General features: G+C 41.9%; 1 protein-coding gene across 1 annotated transcript in view; it reads left to right on the top strand.

The window, feature by feature from the left end:
- KCNK13 (potassium two pore domain channel subfamily K member 13) overlaps window positions 1-16,783 on the top strand; it is a 96,859-nt gene extending 80,076 nt beyond the window's left edge. The window contains exon 2 of the mRNA XM_063438956.1: window positions 15,209-16,783. Within this exon, the coding sequence (XP_063295026.1) occupies window positions 15,209-16,101 (893 nt within the window). The 3' untranslated portion in view covers window positions 16,102-16,783. The remainder of the gene's footprint in view (window positions 1-15,208) is intronic.
- Window positions 16,784-19,015: the final 2,232 nt, after the last annotated feature.

The raw sequence follows: 19,015 nt of genomic DNA, 5'->3' as shown, positions 1-19,015 counted from the left end.
TAGGTCAAAGTAAGCTTTTTGAGCATCACCAAGCAGAAAAGGTGCAACTATGCCAGCCCATTGAGCATGAGGCCATTACTCTCTAATAGCAGTTCGCTCAAAAGCAATGAGATATGCTTCCACATCATCTTGCGGCGTCATCTTTTGCAGATACTGATTTGCACGTATTGGCTTTGAATCGCTGCTTTGCTCCTCTCTGGTAGTTTGAGAGTTGCTGCACAATCTCCTTCAGGACAGTCCTGTCCTCTTGCTGTGCCTGCAACACAGCCCCCCATTTGAGCAGTTATCAGCCGGTTAGCTTCCTGTTGCACTGTGGTAGCATGCAGCAAGGCCTTTAACACATCCTCGATGTTAATACAGGGTTCAAACAGCTAATCCCACTTCTGTCACCACTTGTGGCAGGATGGCCAGGCTCTTCACAATAAACTTCAAGTGCAACAGTCAGGATAAAATAGTACTGCAGTTTATTGTCACTTTCCACAATTTATACAAGGTTGTGCTCTCCCACAAAATAAAACAAAAATAAAATAAATCCTACTCCAACTTGGAGACTTACTAAACAACAGTATTACTAACTATCCAACTGGCCAGCTAATCCAGTTCCCAGTTTTAAACAAAATGAAATACAGCACTTTAAGCAGGTTTCACACAGTACCTTTTTCTCAGAGTCTCAGGCTTAACTACCTCCTCTCTCCCAGCTGTTAGACTCCCTGATGTCTTCAGAGGCTAACCTTTTAAAACCCTAGGGCTGGTTAATTACATTCACCTGGTTGATAACATTCAAGGGGTGACTCCCCCCAATTAACCGCATCATGCTGGGAATAGAGATCGCTCCAATGTATTACTCACATAGAAAGCCTCTCTGACCTTGCCACACTGCCCATTGCATTCTGTTTCTAACTTTGCATTAATTTCAGTTCTCAATCATCTTTAAATCCTGGGATTTAAAAAAACAAATCTTATTTGTAGATGCCTATATCTACAAATTAGATATCTCTGTTGGCAAAACATTAATTTTAAGGTCAGGGAAGGATCGGTACCTTTTTTAAAGGGGCACTCCAGACCCCTAAACAACTTTAGCTTGCTGAAATGATTTGTGTGTGAAGAGTGAGTCCTATTTTTTTATTTTGAAAAAAGTGCAGATTTCAAAAGAAATTGACACTTTTATAAATTTAGCTGGTTACATCCCCTTGGCTTTCAAGCAGACAACAGGTAATGTTACTTCCTGGATTTGTTAGGTCAATGCAGCTGAACTCAAGAAACAGCAATTGCCCAGAGCACCTGACTTACAAAGACTTCTCATTAAGCTGTATTTGGAAGTCTGTGATTGGACAGCCACAGAAAGTCTGGGCCGGGTTAGAAGGGGAGAGCATGCAAAGGCAGCAGACAAGAGAACTGCAGGTCTTGCAAACTAATTTTAGATATATAGTCAATGAAAAAATGCAACATTAAATGCTTGCAAGTTTTCATTTGGGGTATATCTACTAAACAGTGATGTTTAGTGTTTTTTTTTTTTTTTTATATGGCCAGTGGAGAGTCCCTTTAACATATAACGTGCATGTAACTTATAACGGACAGGTAAAGGAACCCCAGGCCCTTTTTTCTATCTACCCATCCCTGATCTTATTCCAATTTCTTGTTGAGCCTGAAAAAAAGGATGCCTCTATTAAGCTGTCTAACTTGTACCTCCAAGAATTCCCCCTGCCACAGAAGTACACAGGAAGGATTCTTCCTGTGGTTCAAAGCAACTGTCACTTTTAGAAAATAACGTGTTAAATATGCATTAATCATTCATAACAATGAGATTCTAATTAATTTTCTAATTCAATCAGCAAAGGAAATGTGGGACAATTCAGACACTGGAGGAATTTTTAATTTAGGGATCTATTGTTCTACACTCGGTTTTAATTGTTGTGCTAACCAATTTATAATCTTCTGAACAAATCATCTGAATTAAAATTGTTGTATATTTCTATTTCAAGATAAAAAGCCAGATATTCCATCTCGTCTCCTGGGCACAATGCGTACAAAACGTTCCATTCATGTTCATCCCTATTCGCATGATTTCAGCACAAAGAAAACCGGAGTCTTTATAATTTGCAATCTGTTGCTTTTCACATCGAAATCATGCAAATGATTACGATTTGATACAACTTGTACAAACTGTATTATAACCGAGATTGGAATATACTGTATAAATAATGTCTGCAGGGGAAATGTCACATGCCAGGATTTTAACATTATGTTCATTTATCCCATATATTTAACAAAGATGAATTTTAAGGTCTTAAAAATATGCATTTACCCCTACTCAGAAAGTAAGCACTCCCACCTGTCAAACAGAGTTATAAAATATACAGTGTGACCTCGGCTTACGAATTTAATGCGTTCTCCAGGACGTTTCTTATTGCAAAAAATTTGTAAACCGAAACGCGGCTTCCCATAGGAATGCATTGAAAACCAATTAATCCGTTCTGGAGGTCAGAAAAAAAGTCAAAATGAGCTGGCATGGAAACCAACCCACAATGCAGAACACACAGTAAAAGGCATGCAAACGACGAAGCTCAGCTCCTTAACTTTCCACAGCTTGAGAAATGCACCAAAAAGTCCCAAAACAACTGCAAACAATTTCCAGAATGGCTCCAAAACTCGATGCAAAAGCTGCTCCAACACCTCCACACTCGACGCCAGCATGCAGGGGGTGGTGCTATAAACCTCCCAGGTGCAATGCAAACTTGTATTGCAAAAAATAATTTGTAAACCGAGGCATTATTTTCAATGGATTTTCATTTGTAAACCGAAAATTATGTTAACCAAGGCGTTTGTAAACCGAGGTCCCACTGTATATCTATTTTCACTTGCTAATTATCGATAGATAGATAGATAGATAGATAGATTTGTGATGTGTGAAAAATTAAATATAGAAATCCATACCTTTTTATCCTGCAATTGGGTGCCTCCATATTCGCTACCTGTCATTCGTTGTTATAACCTCTGACCTTTGCACCAGACAGTCAACATAGAGAACGCGTACAAAGAAGAGTTGAACTGAAACCCTGTTTCTATTTGTTCTCTTCATTTGCATTGTGTGCCCTGGCATTGCCTTGTCTTAACTGGATTATGCTGTAATTTGATAAATCTTTAAAATTGTGACGAGACCAATCTCGCCACATTGCATTGGAGAAGCCTATTTGCCAACCTCCTTCCGCATGATTATGTCCCTGGGAGATTGGGCCCTTTAAAAACAGTATTCAGCCATACCAGAGTGTATGTCACTACTTCTGGCCCTTTAAATACTGTGGGGAAGGATAGGTACTTTTTATATGGCACTTCGGATGCAGCCGAAGTGCCGAAGTCGTCGAAGTGGCCGCCATTCGACAAAGGAACACGTCGCGGCGGTCATTTTAATTTAGTCGAATGCGGTCAGCGGTGTATGCTAAGAAATCCATGGAACTATCGGCTACGCAAATACACGAACACCGCTGACCCTTACCGTCTCCTCCACTTCAAGACTTCGGTTAAAGTCGAAGTACGTTCGACAATTCGAACACCATGTTACAATGTGCTATTTGCACGAACGGGCATTTTTCTGCATGAAATTGACTGACCGCACAGCCCAAATCTATAAAACTGTTTTGGGCAGGAAAATGTGCTTGCGGTCGGTCATAAAGGACTTCCGTCTATCGTTTTATCCACTGGAGGGATTGGTATGATTTTTGAGAGTGCTAATGTTTAAAGTATGCTGAGTTCAAATATGTTCAAATAAAATTTTTTATGGAGATTGGATGTATGGTTTTAAAGTTACAGGGTATGTGTAAAAACTGTATTTTAGGCATGTGCATGGGGAAAATTTTCGGTTCGGTTTTTTTGCAATTTTTTGGGGAATTTTTGCAATTTGGGACTTCAGCAATTCGGAACTTCGGAACTTCGACACTTCGGAAATACGGCAACTTCGGAACTTCGGCACTTCAGCACTTCAGAACTTCGACACTTCAGAAATTCTGCAACTTCGGCACTTCGGAATTTCGGAACTTCGGCATTTCGGAATTTCGGGACTTCGGCACCTCGGGACTTCTCTTGCAGCCGCTTGGTAGATAACTCCCTAATTCCCATGGTATTAGGGAGTTATCTACCAAAAGGCTGAAAGACCTAAATTGGTCTTTCAGCCAAATTTACTAATACTAAGTAAAAATTACTTAGTATTAGTAAATTTTGCCCCTACTCGCTATACCGCGAGTAGGGGCATGTCTAGTAAACAGTGAGCAGCCTGTGACTGCTCACTGTTTAAAAAAAAAAAATAGTACCCCCCGGCCCCCACCACTGAGCGGCGGGTGGGGGCCCTAATGTAAAATGATGGGGGGGACTTATTGTCCTTTCCCCTGGCTCCCACTCCTGAGCGGTGGGTGGGGGCCCTAAATTATAATAAGGGGGGACCTAATGTCCTCCCCCTTGGCCCCCACCCCTGAGCGGCGGGTAGGGGGCCCTAAATACTAATAAGGGGGTACCTAATGTTCTCCCCCCGGCCCCAACCCCTGAACGGCGGGTGGGGGCCCTAAATTGTAATAAGGTGGGGACCTAGTGTCCTCCCCCCTGGCCCCCACCCCTCAGCGGTGGGTGGGGGCCCTAAATACTAATAAGGGGGGGACCTAAGGTCCTCCCCCCTGGCCCCCACCCCTGAGCGGCGGGTGGGGGCCCTAAAATATATGTCCTCCTATTGTCCCCCCTATAAAAATTATCCCCCTACCTATCCCCCTCACCTTAAAAACTAATGAGGGGGGGGGGACCTTTAACTAAGTACCTTGTTTTCTTTCTTCTAAAATCTTCTTTTTTCAGTCCCCAAAAAGGTCAATTAAAAAACCATAATAACCGACGCAATTATAAAAAAAAAACGAGTGCAAAAAAAAATAATCCTTCTTCACCCATGGAGGGCTCCGAGCAGACTGAGCTCTGCAGGGCGGGGAAAGGCTTATAAAGTCTTGCCCCGCCCTGCAATTAGGCTCAGAGCACTCTGATTGGTGGGTTTAAGCCATCCAATCAGAGTGCTCTGACAGGTAAATGAAGAGACTGACAGGTAAGTCTCTACATTTATCTGTCACAGCACTCTGATTGGTTGGTTTGAAATCCACCAATCAGAGTGCTCTGTGTCATTTTACGCAACGTGGGAAAGTTCTTTGGAATTTTCCCACGCTGTGTAATTTGACTCATAACTCTCTGATTGGTTACTTAATCCACCAATCAGAGAGTTATGAGTCAAATTACACAGCGTGGGAAAATTCCAAAGAACTTTCCCTCGCTGTGTAAAATGACACAGAGCACTCTGATTGGTGGATTTCAAACCAACCAATCAGAGTGCTGTGACAGGTAAATGTAGAGACTTACCTGTCAGTCTCTTCATTTACCTGTCAGAGCACTCTAATTGGATTGCTTAAACCCACCAATCACAGTGCTCTGAGCCTTATTGCAGGGTGGGGCAAGGCTTTATAAGCCTTCCCCCGCCCTGCAGAGCTCAGTCTGCGCGGAGCCCTCGCCGGGTGAAGAAGGATTTATTTTTTGCGCTTGTTTTTTGTTTTTTTTTATAATTGCATCGGTTATTATGTTTTTTTATTTGGCCTTTTTAGGGCTGAAAAAGAAGATTTTAGAAGAAAGAAAACATCGAATGGTAAGATTTTTTTTTTACAGGTACTTAGTTAAAGGTCCCCCCCCTCATTAGTTTTTAGGGTGAGGGGGTAGGTAGGGGGATCATTTTTATTGGGGGGGTAGGGGGTGACTAGGGGTGTGGGGACCCCTAGTCACCTGGGGGGAGGGATTTTTTAGGGCCCCCACCCACCGCTCAGGGGTGGGGGCCAGGGGGGAGGACCTTAGGTCCCCCCTTATTAGTATTTAGGGCCTCCACCCGCCGCTGACTCTGACAGGTAAATGAAGAGACTGACAGGTAAGTCTCTACATTTATCTGTCACAGCACTCTGATTGGTTGGTTTGAAATCCACCAATCAGAGTGCTCTGTGTCATTTTACGCAACGTGGGAAAGTTCTTTGGAATTTTCCCACGCTGTGTAATTTGACTCATAACTCTCTGATTGGTTACTTAATCCACCAATCAGAGAGTTATGAGTCAAATTACACAGCGTGGGAAAATTCCAAAGAACTTTCCCTCGCTGTGTAAAATGACACAGAGCACTCTGATTGGTGGATTTCAAACCAACCAATCAGAGTGCTGTGACAGGTAAATGTAGAGACTTACCTGTCAGTCTCTTCATTTACCTGTCAGAGCACTCTAATTGGATTGCTTAAACCCACCAATCACAGTGCTCTGAGCCTTATTGCAGGGTGGGGCAAGGCTTTATAAGCCTTCCCCCGCCCTGCAGAGCTCAGTCTGCGCGGAGCCCTCGCCGGGTGAAGAAGGATTTATTTTTTGCGCTTGTTTTTTGTTTTTTTTTATAATTGCATCGGTTATTATGTTTTTTTATTTGGCCTTTTTAGGGCTGAAAAAGAAGATTTTAGAAGAAAGAAAACATCGAATGGTAAGATTTTTTTTTTACAGGTACTTAGTTAAAGGTCCCCCCCCTCATTAGTTTTTAGGGTGAGGGGGTAGGTAGGGGGATCATTTTTATTGGGGGGGTAGGGGGTGACTAGGGGTGTGGGGACCCCTAGTCACCTGGGGGGAGGGATTTTTTAGGGCCCCCACCCACCGCTCAGGGGTGGGGGCCAGGGGGGAGGACCTTAGGTCCCCCCTTATTAGTATTTAGGGCCTCCACCCGCCGCTGAGGGGTGGGGGCCAGGGGGAGGACACTAGGTCCCTCCCTCTTATTTCAATTTAGGGCCCCCACCTGCCGCTCAGGGGTGGGGGCCAGGGGGGAGGACATTAGGTCCCCCCCTTATTAGTATTTAGGGCCCCCACCCGCCGCTAAGGGGTGGGGGCCAGGGGGGAGGACCTTAGGTCCCCCCCTTATTTTAGTGTAGGGCCCCCACCCACCGCTCAGGGGTGGGGGCTGGGGGGAGGACATTAGGTTCCCCCCTATTAGTATTTAGGGCCCCCACCCACCACTCAGGGGTGGGTGCCAGGGGGGAGGACATTAGGTCCCCCCCCTTATTTTACTGTAGGGCCCCCACCCACCGCTCAGGGGTGGGGGCCAGGGGGAGGACATTAGGTCCCCCCCCTTATTATAATTTAGTGCCCTCACCCATCGCTCAGGGGTGGGGGCCAGGGGGGAGGACATTAGGTCTCCCCCCTTATTCTGATTTAGGGCCCCCACCCATCGCTCAGGGGTGGGGGCCCGGGGGGAGGACAATAGGTTCCCCCCCCCCCATTATTTTACATTAGGGCCCCCACCCACCGCTCAGGGGTGGGTGCCGGGGGCTCGGGAGGGGGGAACTTATTTTTTATTTTTTTACAGTGAGCAGCCACAGGCTGCTTACTGTTTAATAGACATGCCCCTACTAGCGGTATAGCGAGTAGGGGCATAATTTACTAATACTAAGTAATCTTTATTTAGTATTAGTAAATTTGGCTGAAAGACCAATTTAGGTCTTTCAGCCTTTTAGTAGATAGCTCCCTAATACCCTGGGAATTAGGGAGTTATCTACTTATTCATTCCGGTCATTACATTGACAGGCTAAGTAACTTACATTTTATATGAATGTATGTTACTTGATTGTTGTAAGTGTTGCAGATGCTTACAGCTGAATCCTAGCTATGTTTGTATACTTTTTATTTAAAATTATTTACAATGTAACATTCTTCTTCTTTCACTGGGTAAGTATATTAGTACTTAGGCAATACTGTGCTTCGGAACTTCGGCACTTTGACACTTCGGAAACTTCAGAACTTTGGCACTTCGACACTTCGGCAATTCGGACATTCGGAACTTCCCGAATGTCCGAATTGTCCGAAATTAGTCCGAATACATATTCGGACCGAAACGAATTGCACATGTCTACTGTATTTGTACTGCCTGTGATAATTATGTTAACCCATTGTGTAACATAATTATATCACAGACAGAGGGGAGGATTTTGTGTGTAATTGCTGGGAGTGTTTTCGGTAATGTACGTGTATGATTGGTTGTTTTGTAACACCCTGTGGGTGGTCCTATCTAAGGGAAACCTTCATAAAAGAAGGTTCTTTTGGTGCCAATAAACAGACCACTGCTTGACTCTCAACACGGAGCTCTGTCTCGTCTTTGGGGGGATTTACTGTATGCTGTTCCAGTTTGACTGCTAGGAGTGTAAACCTATTCATATGGTTTTTCCTATTCGACTGTTTGCAGCATTCGTATGGTTCCGGTTCAGCTGTTTACAGCATTCATATGCTTCTCCGGCTTGGTGGATTGGTGTCTACAGTAGCTGTGCCTGTGTCTCTGGAAGGGAAGATCTACTAAACGGCGGTTTAACCTTTTTATGTCTGGGGGTGCCGTTACAAAAATAAATACAAAAAGTGGTGCTTTTTATGAAAACAATTATCACACGTTATAGGTTATTTTCAATTATTTTATTATGCGTTTCCCTTCACTGGAAAAAAACCAAGGCTAATACAAGTTATAGGAAATATTTAATATTTTATTAGTGAATTTTCTAGAGATGTGATGGTTCCCCTTTCAGAAAGCAATCGCATTACTGTAGAGTTTGTTTTATAAGACCTTTATGATTTTACATGACCTTTATTAACCAACTAATTAAACGTATTCATTAATAAGTTATCTGTGGCAGATAGAAAATGTAGGCAAAAATTATGCAGTTGGTAATTCTCTGCCGTGTTGTAAATGTCTTATAATATATTTTTTGCCCTTTTCTTAATTATAAGCAGATAACTGTGGAGGTGCTACCCTATGTGTGTTAGTTGCTGCACATATCATGCCATTTACCCTTTACCCTTCTCAAAAATAGATTATTTTTTTTTCTTACTTGTCAAATTTGCCCTTCGGGGTTCCTCCTGAAATTCAGTACCAGTTTCACTCATTAAACTAATGTTGCTGTGCCGTAATATGCCTTTTTAACCCCTTAAGGACACATGACATGTGTGACATGTCATGATTCCCTTTTATTCCAGAAGTTTGGTCCTTAAGGGGTTAAAAACTTTTTTTTTTTTCAAACAAATTTATTTGGCCAAACAAAGAGGTTTTTTTTTCTATGCCATCTACATCAAAATGATATATAGATCAAATCTATTGTGGTTGAGCTATTGAACCAGTAATCATTTTATCTGTGGTCTGCAACTATACAAGAACTGTATATACAATAATGTATACAGCCAGAGGGTATTCTGACGTACGTACGCACTACCACCATCTATTGATATAGAAAAGAGTGTTGGGAACATGCATGATGTTGTCTATAGAAGAAGATTATGGCTTCTGGCAATTTTATTGATGCAATTTAAAGTGACACATAACCCAGTTATTTATATATATATAATTATATTTTGTAATTTATATTTTTATTGAGATGACAGTACATCACAGACGCTTAAATATCCAGCATACAGCTGAGTAACAGATTGCATATATGAATTGTCATAAAATAAAAGTATAATAAAGTTACTTAAACAGACGAATATACAGCGTCTGAAGCCGCCAAACGATTTAGGTTAGTGTATTAAAATATTATGCAAAACATCTGTTGTCAATCAACTATGTAAGAGGACTATGTAACAATGTAACTATGTAAAAAGTCTGCTTGACAGCCAACCTTTATAGCAAATAACATTAAAGGGACATTATAGTCACCAGGACAACTACAGCTTAATGTAGTTGTTCTGGTGCCTGCTGCCTCAACCTGCAGGCTTTTCAATGTAAACACTGGCTTCAGGGGCGTACCTAGAGCATTTGGCACCCGGGGCGGGTCCTATTTTTGGCACCCCCCACCCCCCCCCAAATTTAAATATAAAAACAACCAATTTTTTTTTATGTATTTAGCACTAAGCAGTGTTTGTGTGTTTGAATGTATGCATGTTTTTGTATGGAGTATATGTGAGTGAATGTAGCGGTGTGTTTGTATGTAGTGTTGGCGTTTGAATGCAAGCATGCATTTGTGTGTTGTGTGGTATTTGAATGCAGTGGTATGGTTATATATAATGGTGGGGTGTGTATGTAGTTTTGACGTTGAAATGCATGAGTGTATTTGTATGTAGTGTTGGCGAGATTGTTAGATGTCTGCACATATACACATATACGGACATACACACATGCAGATACATATACACACAAACACAGTCACACACAGATACACATTGACACACATGCAGACATCGTGGCGACTCTAGGAACAATATATATGGGGGGGGGGGCACATAAGATACCACAGTCAAAACAGGAGGGGGAGGGGGAGCAGTAAAACTTCTCACTAGGGGATGGGGTAATATGCTGCCATTGGCTGTCTGATGCCAGCATGCTGTGTTCTGCATGCTGGCATCTGACTACACATTTGCATATTATTCACATTAGCCACCCAGATTTCTTGTTGTGGGCTGGCTGACAACTCTTAATTTCAATCTTTGTTTAGCAGATAACTCCTATTTGCTATCCTTTGTGGGATTGCCATATTTAAGGACACCAAATAAGGTGCTATCTGCTAAACTGCACCCTCATTTGGTATCTTTAAATATGGAAATCTCACATACGGGCACCAATTCAGGGAATGATCTACTAAACAGATAAAGGATAAAAAAAATGCCCTTTTCTTATTTTCAGTTGTTTAGCAGATAAATCCCTTATTTGTTATCTTTATGTGGGATTGCCATATTTAAGGACAGGAAATAAGGGAGCTATCTACTAAACACATACGCAGAGATACACACAATCACACATAATCACAGATTTACACAAACACAATCACTGACCCACAATCACATACACACACACAAATATTACATACATACACACATTTAATCATTAAGAGGTCCACCCTGCCTCCCTACCTTGCTCTAGAAGGGCTGGAGTGGATCCTCAGTCCCTGGTGGTCAGTGGTTGCTGCTGGGATCTCTGTGCTCTTTCTGCACAGGTCCATCGCACGCCCTGTAATGATGCAGAGGCCGCGATGACATCATATCCTGGCTGCCGGCTCACTGCAGGGTGAAGACCGTCAGACACAGTCACTCACACACAGTTACAGGCAGACAGTCAAACACGCAGGCAATCACACAGGCAGACAGTCACACATACACACACAGATTCACAGACAGTCACACCCACAATCACAGGCAGACAGTCACACATACACACAACACAGTCACAGGCAGTCACTCACACACACACACACACACACAGTCACAGACAGTCACTCACACACACACGCACACACACACAGTCACAGACAGTCACTCACACACGCACGCACGCGCACACACACACAAAATCACAGGCAGACAGTCACACACAGTCACACAGACAATGACAGTCACACACACAGTGGCACACACACACACACACAGTCACAGACAGTCACACACACAATCAGAGGCAGACAATCACACAGGCAGACAGTCACACATACACACAACATAATCACAGACAGTCACACACACACAATCAAAGACGGTCACAATTAGGGATCGACCGGTATTGATTTTTTAGAGCCGATACCGATACCGATAAGCTGTGAACTTTCATGCCGATAGCCGATAACTTGCCGATATTCTGTACATTTACCATTTTGAAAAAATAAACTCTTTCTAACGGTAAATGCACAAAATATACATGCCACATGTAGTGGATGAAGTGTATTTAGACAGGGGAGCTGTGTGTGTAGTGGATGCAGTGTGTATTTGTGTAGTGTGTATATATAGTGTATGCAGAGTGTATAGTGAATGCAGTGAGTGTTTGTGTAGTGTGTGTGTGTATATATATATATAGTGAATGCAGAGTGTGTATAGTGAATGCAGAGTGTGTGTTTGTGTAGTGTGTGTATAGTGAATGCAGAGTGTGTGTTTGTGTAGTGTGTGTATAGTGAATGCAGAGTGTGTGTTTGTGTAGTGTGTGTATAGTGAATGCAGAGTGTGTGTTTGTGTAGTGTGTGTATAGTGAATGCAGAGTGTGTGTTTGTGTAGTGTGTGTATAGTGAATGCAGAGTGTGTGTTTGTGTAGTGTGTGTATAGTGAATGCAGTGTGTGTGTTTGTGTAGTGTGTGTATAGTGAATGCAGTGTGTGTAGTGTGGGTAAAGTGAATGCAGTGTGTGCATATAATGCAGTGTGTGTATGTAATACAGTGTGTGTTTGTATAGTGTGTGTGTATGTAATGCAGTGTGTTTGTGTAGTGTGTGTATATATAATGCAGTGTGTGTGTTTGTGTAGTGTATGTATGTAATGCAGTGTATGTTTTTTGTACTGTGTATGTATGTAATGTAGTGTGTATGTGTGTGTTTGTGTAGTGTGTATGTATGTAATGCAGTGTGTGTGTATGTATGTAATGCAGTTTGTGTGTGTAGTTTGTGTATGTAATGCAGTGTTTGTGTAGTGTGTATGTATGTAATGCAGTTTGTGTGTGTTTGTGTAGTGTGTATGTATGTAATGCAGTTTGTGTGTGTTTGTGTAGTGTGTATGTATGTAATGCAGTGTGTGTGTTTGTGTAGTGTGTATGTATGTAATGCAGTGTCTGTGTGTTTGTGTAGTGTGTATGTATGTAATGCAGTGTGTGTGTGTTTGTGTAGTGTGTATGTATGTAATGCAGTGTGTGTGTGTTTGTGTAGTGTGTATGTATGTAATGCAGTGTGTGTGTGTGTTTGTGTAGTGTGTATGTATGTCATGCAGTGAGTGTGTGTGTGTGTGTGTGTGTGTAGTAATTTGTGTAAAATGGAGGGGGGGATTTTTTATGTTTATTATAATTTTTTTAATATTTAAATTGTATTGTTTTTGTTTCTTTTAGTCCCCCCCCCCCACCTGCTTCTTACCAGGGAGGGGGGGATATAGTATTCCCTGGTGGTCCGGTGGCTTGTTAAGTACTGTGGGGCAGCTGGCAGCAAGCGCTAACTTACCCTCCCAGCAGCTCCTCCAGCTCCCCAGTGTAAATCTCGCGTCCCTTAGTGCCGCGCGGAGCTTTGCCATGGTAACCCGTGGCAACGCTCTGCAGCCGCGGGTCTCGCGAGATTTAGACATGGAGCTGCAGGAGCTGCTGGGAGGGTAAGTCAGTGCTTGCTGCCGGCCCCCCCAGGATCGCCGGGCTTGTAATGAGCCTGGCGGTCCTAGGAGGTATTATCGGCAATATCGGTAGCTATATTGGCCGATACCGATATTGCCGAAAATAACGAATATCGGCCGATTATATCGGTAAAACCGATAATCGGTCGATCCCTAGTCACAATCACAGTTACACACTCACACACAGTCAAAGACAGTCACAATCACAGTTACACACTCACACACAGTCAGACAGTCACAATCACAGTTACACACAGCACACACAGTCAAAGACAGTCACAATCACAGTTACACACAGCACACACAGTCAAAGACAGTCACAATCACAGTTACACACAGCACACACTCTCTCACTTACAGTAAGCTTGGGCTGGAGTAGGAGTGGATTCAGTCCCTCCTGTGCTGTAGTTGGGGAAGCAGGGACTCCTTCCTGCTTCCCCTCTCTCTGTGTGCAGCAGTATGAGGCTGCATTTAGCTCCGCCCCCGCATCCGGCTTGGCTCCGCCCCCACGGCCGTTTTAGCTCCGCCCCCAAATCTCCGTGCAGGTTTCCTGCTTCCAGCCCCTGCGTGTGAGCTGTGTCGGCTGCCCGGCGCCCTGCTGCTACGGCACCCGGTGCAGCCACACAGCTCACAGAATAGCAAGCCTGGCCAGCCCTGGTGGCAACCCCCTGCCTGATGGTACCCGGGGCGGACCGCCCCCCCGCCCCCCCCTTAGTACGCCACTGACTGGCTTTACAGAGAAAAGTCAGTGTTTACATAACAGCCTAGGGACACCTCCAGTGGCCACTCCTTAGATAGCTACAGTAGGCGCTTCCAGATGGCTACTGTAGTTGCTTCCTGACATTCAGTGTCTCCATGCTCTGCATGGAGGCGCTGAACTATCTTCCTAGAGATGCATTGATTCAATGCATTTCTATGAGGAGATGCTGATTGGTGCTGTGCAACTGGATTGGCTGAGATCATCAAGTTTGGCGATCTCAGTCAAGGGGGCGGAGCGTGGCCATCCGGGAGGTACCTGCGCAGCACTGGAAGTAACGTAAGCTAAATCACCTTTCACTTAGCTATCAGGGGGGCGGCCACTAAATATTGTTATAAAAGCTATAGTGACAAGAATAATGTTTGTATTCCTGTCACTATACGTTCCTTTAAGCATTAAGTCAATACAGGCCTTTCCACCTGTCAGTCAGCATAGAGATCTCCTCAAAACTTGTATCAAATATCTTCATGAAAGGAACATAGTAAAGACGGGAACCAGAAAAAATGCTCCTGTTTCTCTTCTTTCAAAGCAATGTATGCCCTGGCCGTACCAGGACTAAAGTGGATTGTGATGTTGTTTGCTAAATCTTTATAATATATTTAAAAGAAAATGGAGACTCACAGAAAAAAATACCACCCATGATTTTCAGTGTTTTAGCCAGTTGTGAAATTTCCAAAGATGTTCCATTTAAATCACTCTATTTCTATTCTATTTTTTTTTTTATTTAATTCAAGAAGAAGAATTAATTCTCTAGATCAGGAGTAGGCAACCTTCAACACTCCAGATGCCAACTCATCTCTCATAATGCTCTAACAGCCATAATACTGGCTAAGCATCAGGGGATATGTAGTCCACAACATCTGGATTGCCATAGGTTGCTTACCCCTGCTCTACATTGTATATTTCTATGAGATTTTTTCTCAGATTGAAGTTATTTGTGAAGCCATAAATTGTAGATTAATTATATGAGAGTTTTTACGTGCACAGAGGTCACCTAGCACTTGTTTCTTTAAAATATAAAAATTCTGTCTTGTTTGGGTGTTACACCAATGCCAAGTCTTCCATTTATCAAGTGATTTACCAGGTGGTTATAACATCAAAACAGAACTGTTCTTGATGAAGATCCATGTAAGGATCAAAATGTTGATATCACCACTGGGTGTGTAAATCGATAAAAGGAAGACTGTAACTGATTCGTGACGTAACTGGAAAGATCTGAAATGCATTGCTGCTAATTTTTCTCTTACCTCAAACCAGATTTGACTTGTACGTTATGTCTGCACTTTTTTTCTTAGAAAATTAATGATCTTCTGTTTGTCTTTTAGGCTTTGGAATGACAACCCCAGCCACGATTGCGGGGAAAATTTTTCTAATCTTCTATGGTCTTGTTGGATGTGCAGCAACCATCTTATTTTTTAACCTCTTCCTGGAACGCTTGATCACGGTTATTGCTTATATAATGAAATCATTTCACGAGAGACAATTAAGAAGAAAGGATGGTCAGCCCCCAGAAATGCGACGGGGCTCTGGTAACTCAGAGGTGGATAGTCTAGCTGGATGGAAACCTTCTGTGTACTATGTAATGCTCATTCTGTGCGTGGCATCCATTATCATATCCTGTTGTGCCTCTGCCATGTACTCGCCAATCGAAAAATGGGGCTACTTTGATTCACTTTATTTCTGCTTTGTTGCCTTCAGCACTATAGGTTTCGGTGATATGGTTAGTAGTCAAAAAGCCAAATATGAAAACCAAGGACTGTACCGGTTTGGTAATTTTATATTTATACTTATGGGTGTCTGCTGTATGTATTCATTGTTTAATGTTATTTCTATAGTCATTAAGCAGTGTGTTAACTGGATATTAAAGAAGTTAGACTGCAGGTGCTGCCAAAAATGCCAAAGAAAAATATTTAGGCCTAAGAGGAACGTGGTAATGCCAGGAAACATTCGAACTAGACGGAACATCTCGATCGAAACTGATGGTATTTACGAGAGTGAAACAGACGGGAGGCGGATGTCCGGAGAAATGATCTCCATGAAGGATTTCTTGGCTTCAAATAAAGTTTCATTGGCTATCATGCAGAAGCAACTCTCAGAAACGGCCAATGGTTGTCCACGGCAAATTGGCACAAGTTCTAGACACAATGGGTTCTCGGGTGGTGTGGGGGCATTAGCAATTATGAATAATCGCCTTGCAGAGACTAGTGTGGACCGGTGATGGAATGAAATGGAATATAAAAGCATGACTGTGTTTGCAGTGTCAATGGAGGTTATATATGAAAATCAATTCTCAAAGCAAAATGAGTAGCAATCATCATGAATGAACCTTTGATAGGTTTCCAAGGTGATTGTCCCTCTTTTAGAATGTTGACCTAAGATTACTACTTAGTCTTAACTCCATGTAAGGCTAGTGTGGAGATCACTGTTAGAATATTGTGCCCCAGTTCTATCACTGATTTTATGTTTTTGCACATAAATCTCAATACCCAACAGTGATTAGAAACCTTAATTAATCTACACATCTTTGCTGCTAGTAGAGTCTTATTATATGTGCATACAGGTTTGATGTTCCTGTGACGCCATATGGTATTTTTTCTTAATAGACTGAGGCAGAGTTTGATAACATGTGTTTGTTCTGGTACCACAACAAGTTGGATAATAAATGCAACCTTTCACAGACATAATTTTAGCATATAAAAAGATTCTTCTATAGATGTGTGCACCCTAGAACTCTAATCCAATACATGTGGGATGGCAAGAGGCTATAACTAAGGAACATTTGTGTTTAAGAATAGGCCCACTATACTGAAAACTATAGCTGAACTCATTCGGATATGTATATCAAGTTTAGTTTGATTGAATTTATTTGTAGAGTACTCTACTACAAAGAATACAAGAATATAATTATGGGTATATTTGAGGGCAAAATTGTGACATTTCTACAATCAACTTAATTATTTAGTTGTTTTCCATAGTTATTAACCAATGCTAACCGCCAGATTTGCCCGTATTACCCTAAACCACCAGTTCGGTTGGATTTTAGTTACAATGTACCACATCTTGCATACAATTATACTTTATGAATCATTACTAATGAACAAAATATACTGCATTCAGGTTACGTTGGTGAACTTCATTGAATATAAGTGATCAGCTCGTGCGAGTTCAGTAACTAGAGCATTTTACAATAAACTGGTATGGTCCAACAATAGCACAGTGCTTGGCCAACTTTGACCTGTTTGGATTTTGATGAATATCCTAGGTGATCATTTTCTTATCTAAATGTGGCCAACTGTTGAATGACCGAAAGTAACTCCAACTCTTTGTGGACAGCATTTTCTAATTCTTTAGGAAATGTAGTTCCTTAAACATCTGAGATACTAATATAAGCCATCACTGGCCTACGCTATGGTTTACAAAATATATCTGAAAATATGCTTGCCATTTTTCAGTACTGTAATATAATGTAAAATAGTTCAATATTTCTCCAAAGGAGAACAAAATGTTTTTTTTTTATTTCACAGGGACAATTGACCTTCTTCAAGTAACACAAACTTTACAGATCTGCGGTTACTTTGAGATCATTAACTTGAGGAAATGCATTTTAAAATTGTCCGTGTTTAAATTATGGAATTCAAGAATTCAAAAGTCGCTATTATTGTGAAGGAATTATGGTGTTAATGGGAGTTAGGGTTGGGAGCCTTAGGTCAAGGTAGTATCTACCTTCAAGATACGGTGTCATTGCTTTCACTGTCATGTGAACTACCATCCATAGGATATTAAAGGCACGTAATAACTATCCCAAGGTTATCTTTACAAAAAACCCTCCTAACCTTAAGGCCTCTATCCCTAACACCCCCTACTATTGCAGACTCCTTAAACTTGACCTACCCTTACCTCTAACCTTACCATAATGGCCACCTAACCCTTAACATACCCTACCCCTAAAAGTAGCCTAGTAACAATGCTATAAACATCATTGTGTAATTTTTTATTTTTTTTTTATGAATATGTGCTATAGGGACACTGACATTTGAAACTTGCAGTTTGACAGCTATGTTCTAAATGTATATGGCTCTGATCCCATTTACAATTCTCTCCCCGAGAACATAGCGTTAACCAACTGGGATTATCCCTTAAATTTACATTTAGAAGAAGCAACCCTGATTAAAACGGCGACACTAGTTACATTGCAGATTCTTGCCAGTAAAATATAATTAACAGAGCGCATTCAGGATGGGTTTGAAATGTTGACACAAACAAAAATTCAAGCTTCCAAGTCTCTCCTCCTTCATTTATGTTGTGTTGACAGATTTTGTGGCCGCTAAATGTTTTATATCAAAGAGAAAATTGCATGATATCTTCTTCTATGATAGCTCTGTATCAAAAAGAGAAGGCTGTGTTTGTACATAAACCTGTGATCTGTTTTTACATAATTATTTATTTTCTTACTAGTGGTGGGGGGAGAAAAAAAAAATTCATAAAAAACGATTCAGAGAGAATTTGTACAATCTTCAAGTTTTGTTGAAATACATTTGTATAGTTCTTTGCCGGCCAATACCACCTTTGTTCTATTGGTTCACAAATCTTTTGTTTTAAATAAATATTTTCTTAATAATTATTATTAATAGTATGAAGGTGTTTAAACAGGAAATATTAATTGTAACAGTTTGCTAGTTTCAAAGTGTGTCTTGGGGGTCTAGATTAATAACCATCTTAAAGAAACACGCCAAACACCATAACCACCACAAAGGACTATTGTTTCCCGATGTAAGGAGTCCAAAAGTTTTAGAATGGCTTGACTTCTTACCTAGGATCTGCCGGACACCATTCGCCACCTCCACTACTTCCCATGAAGATCTGGAAGTTATCTAAGCTAAGCCCAGTGGTGCAAGGCCGAGCTCATTGGCTGAGAGTGATCAGCTGCCACTGTCAGCCAACGATTTGGCCCTGCTCTGCACTGCACGGCTTAATTCAGGAGAGCTAACGGAAGCTCCTACTTAGAAAGTAGTGTAGACAGGAGCAGTACCTGGCCGACCCCAGTTTAATTTTTCGACTACTTTACTAGAGGGTGTCAGGGCATTCCTGGGTTCATAACTACTACAGCAAACTGTAGTAGTTTTGGTCTTTTG

This window comes from Pelobates fuscus, chromosome 13, assembly GCF_036172605.1.
Source record: "Pelobates fuscus isolate aPelFus1 chromosome 13, aPelFus1.pri, whole genome shotgun sequence".
Classification (NCBI taxonomy): Eukaryota; Metazoa; Chordata; class Amphibia; order Anura; family Pelobatidae; genus Pelobates; species Pelobates fuscus.
This window is presented reverse-complemented; position numbering and strand designations above follow the sequence as displayed.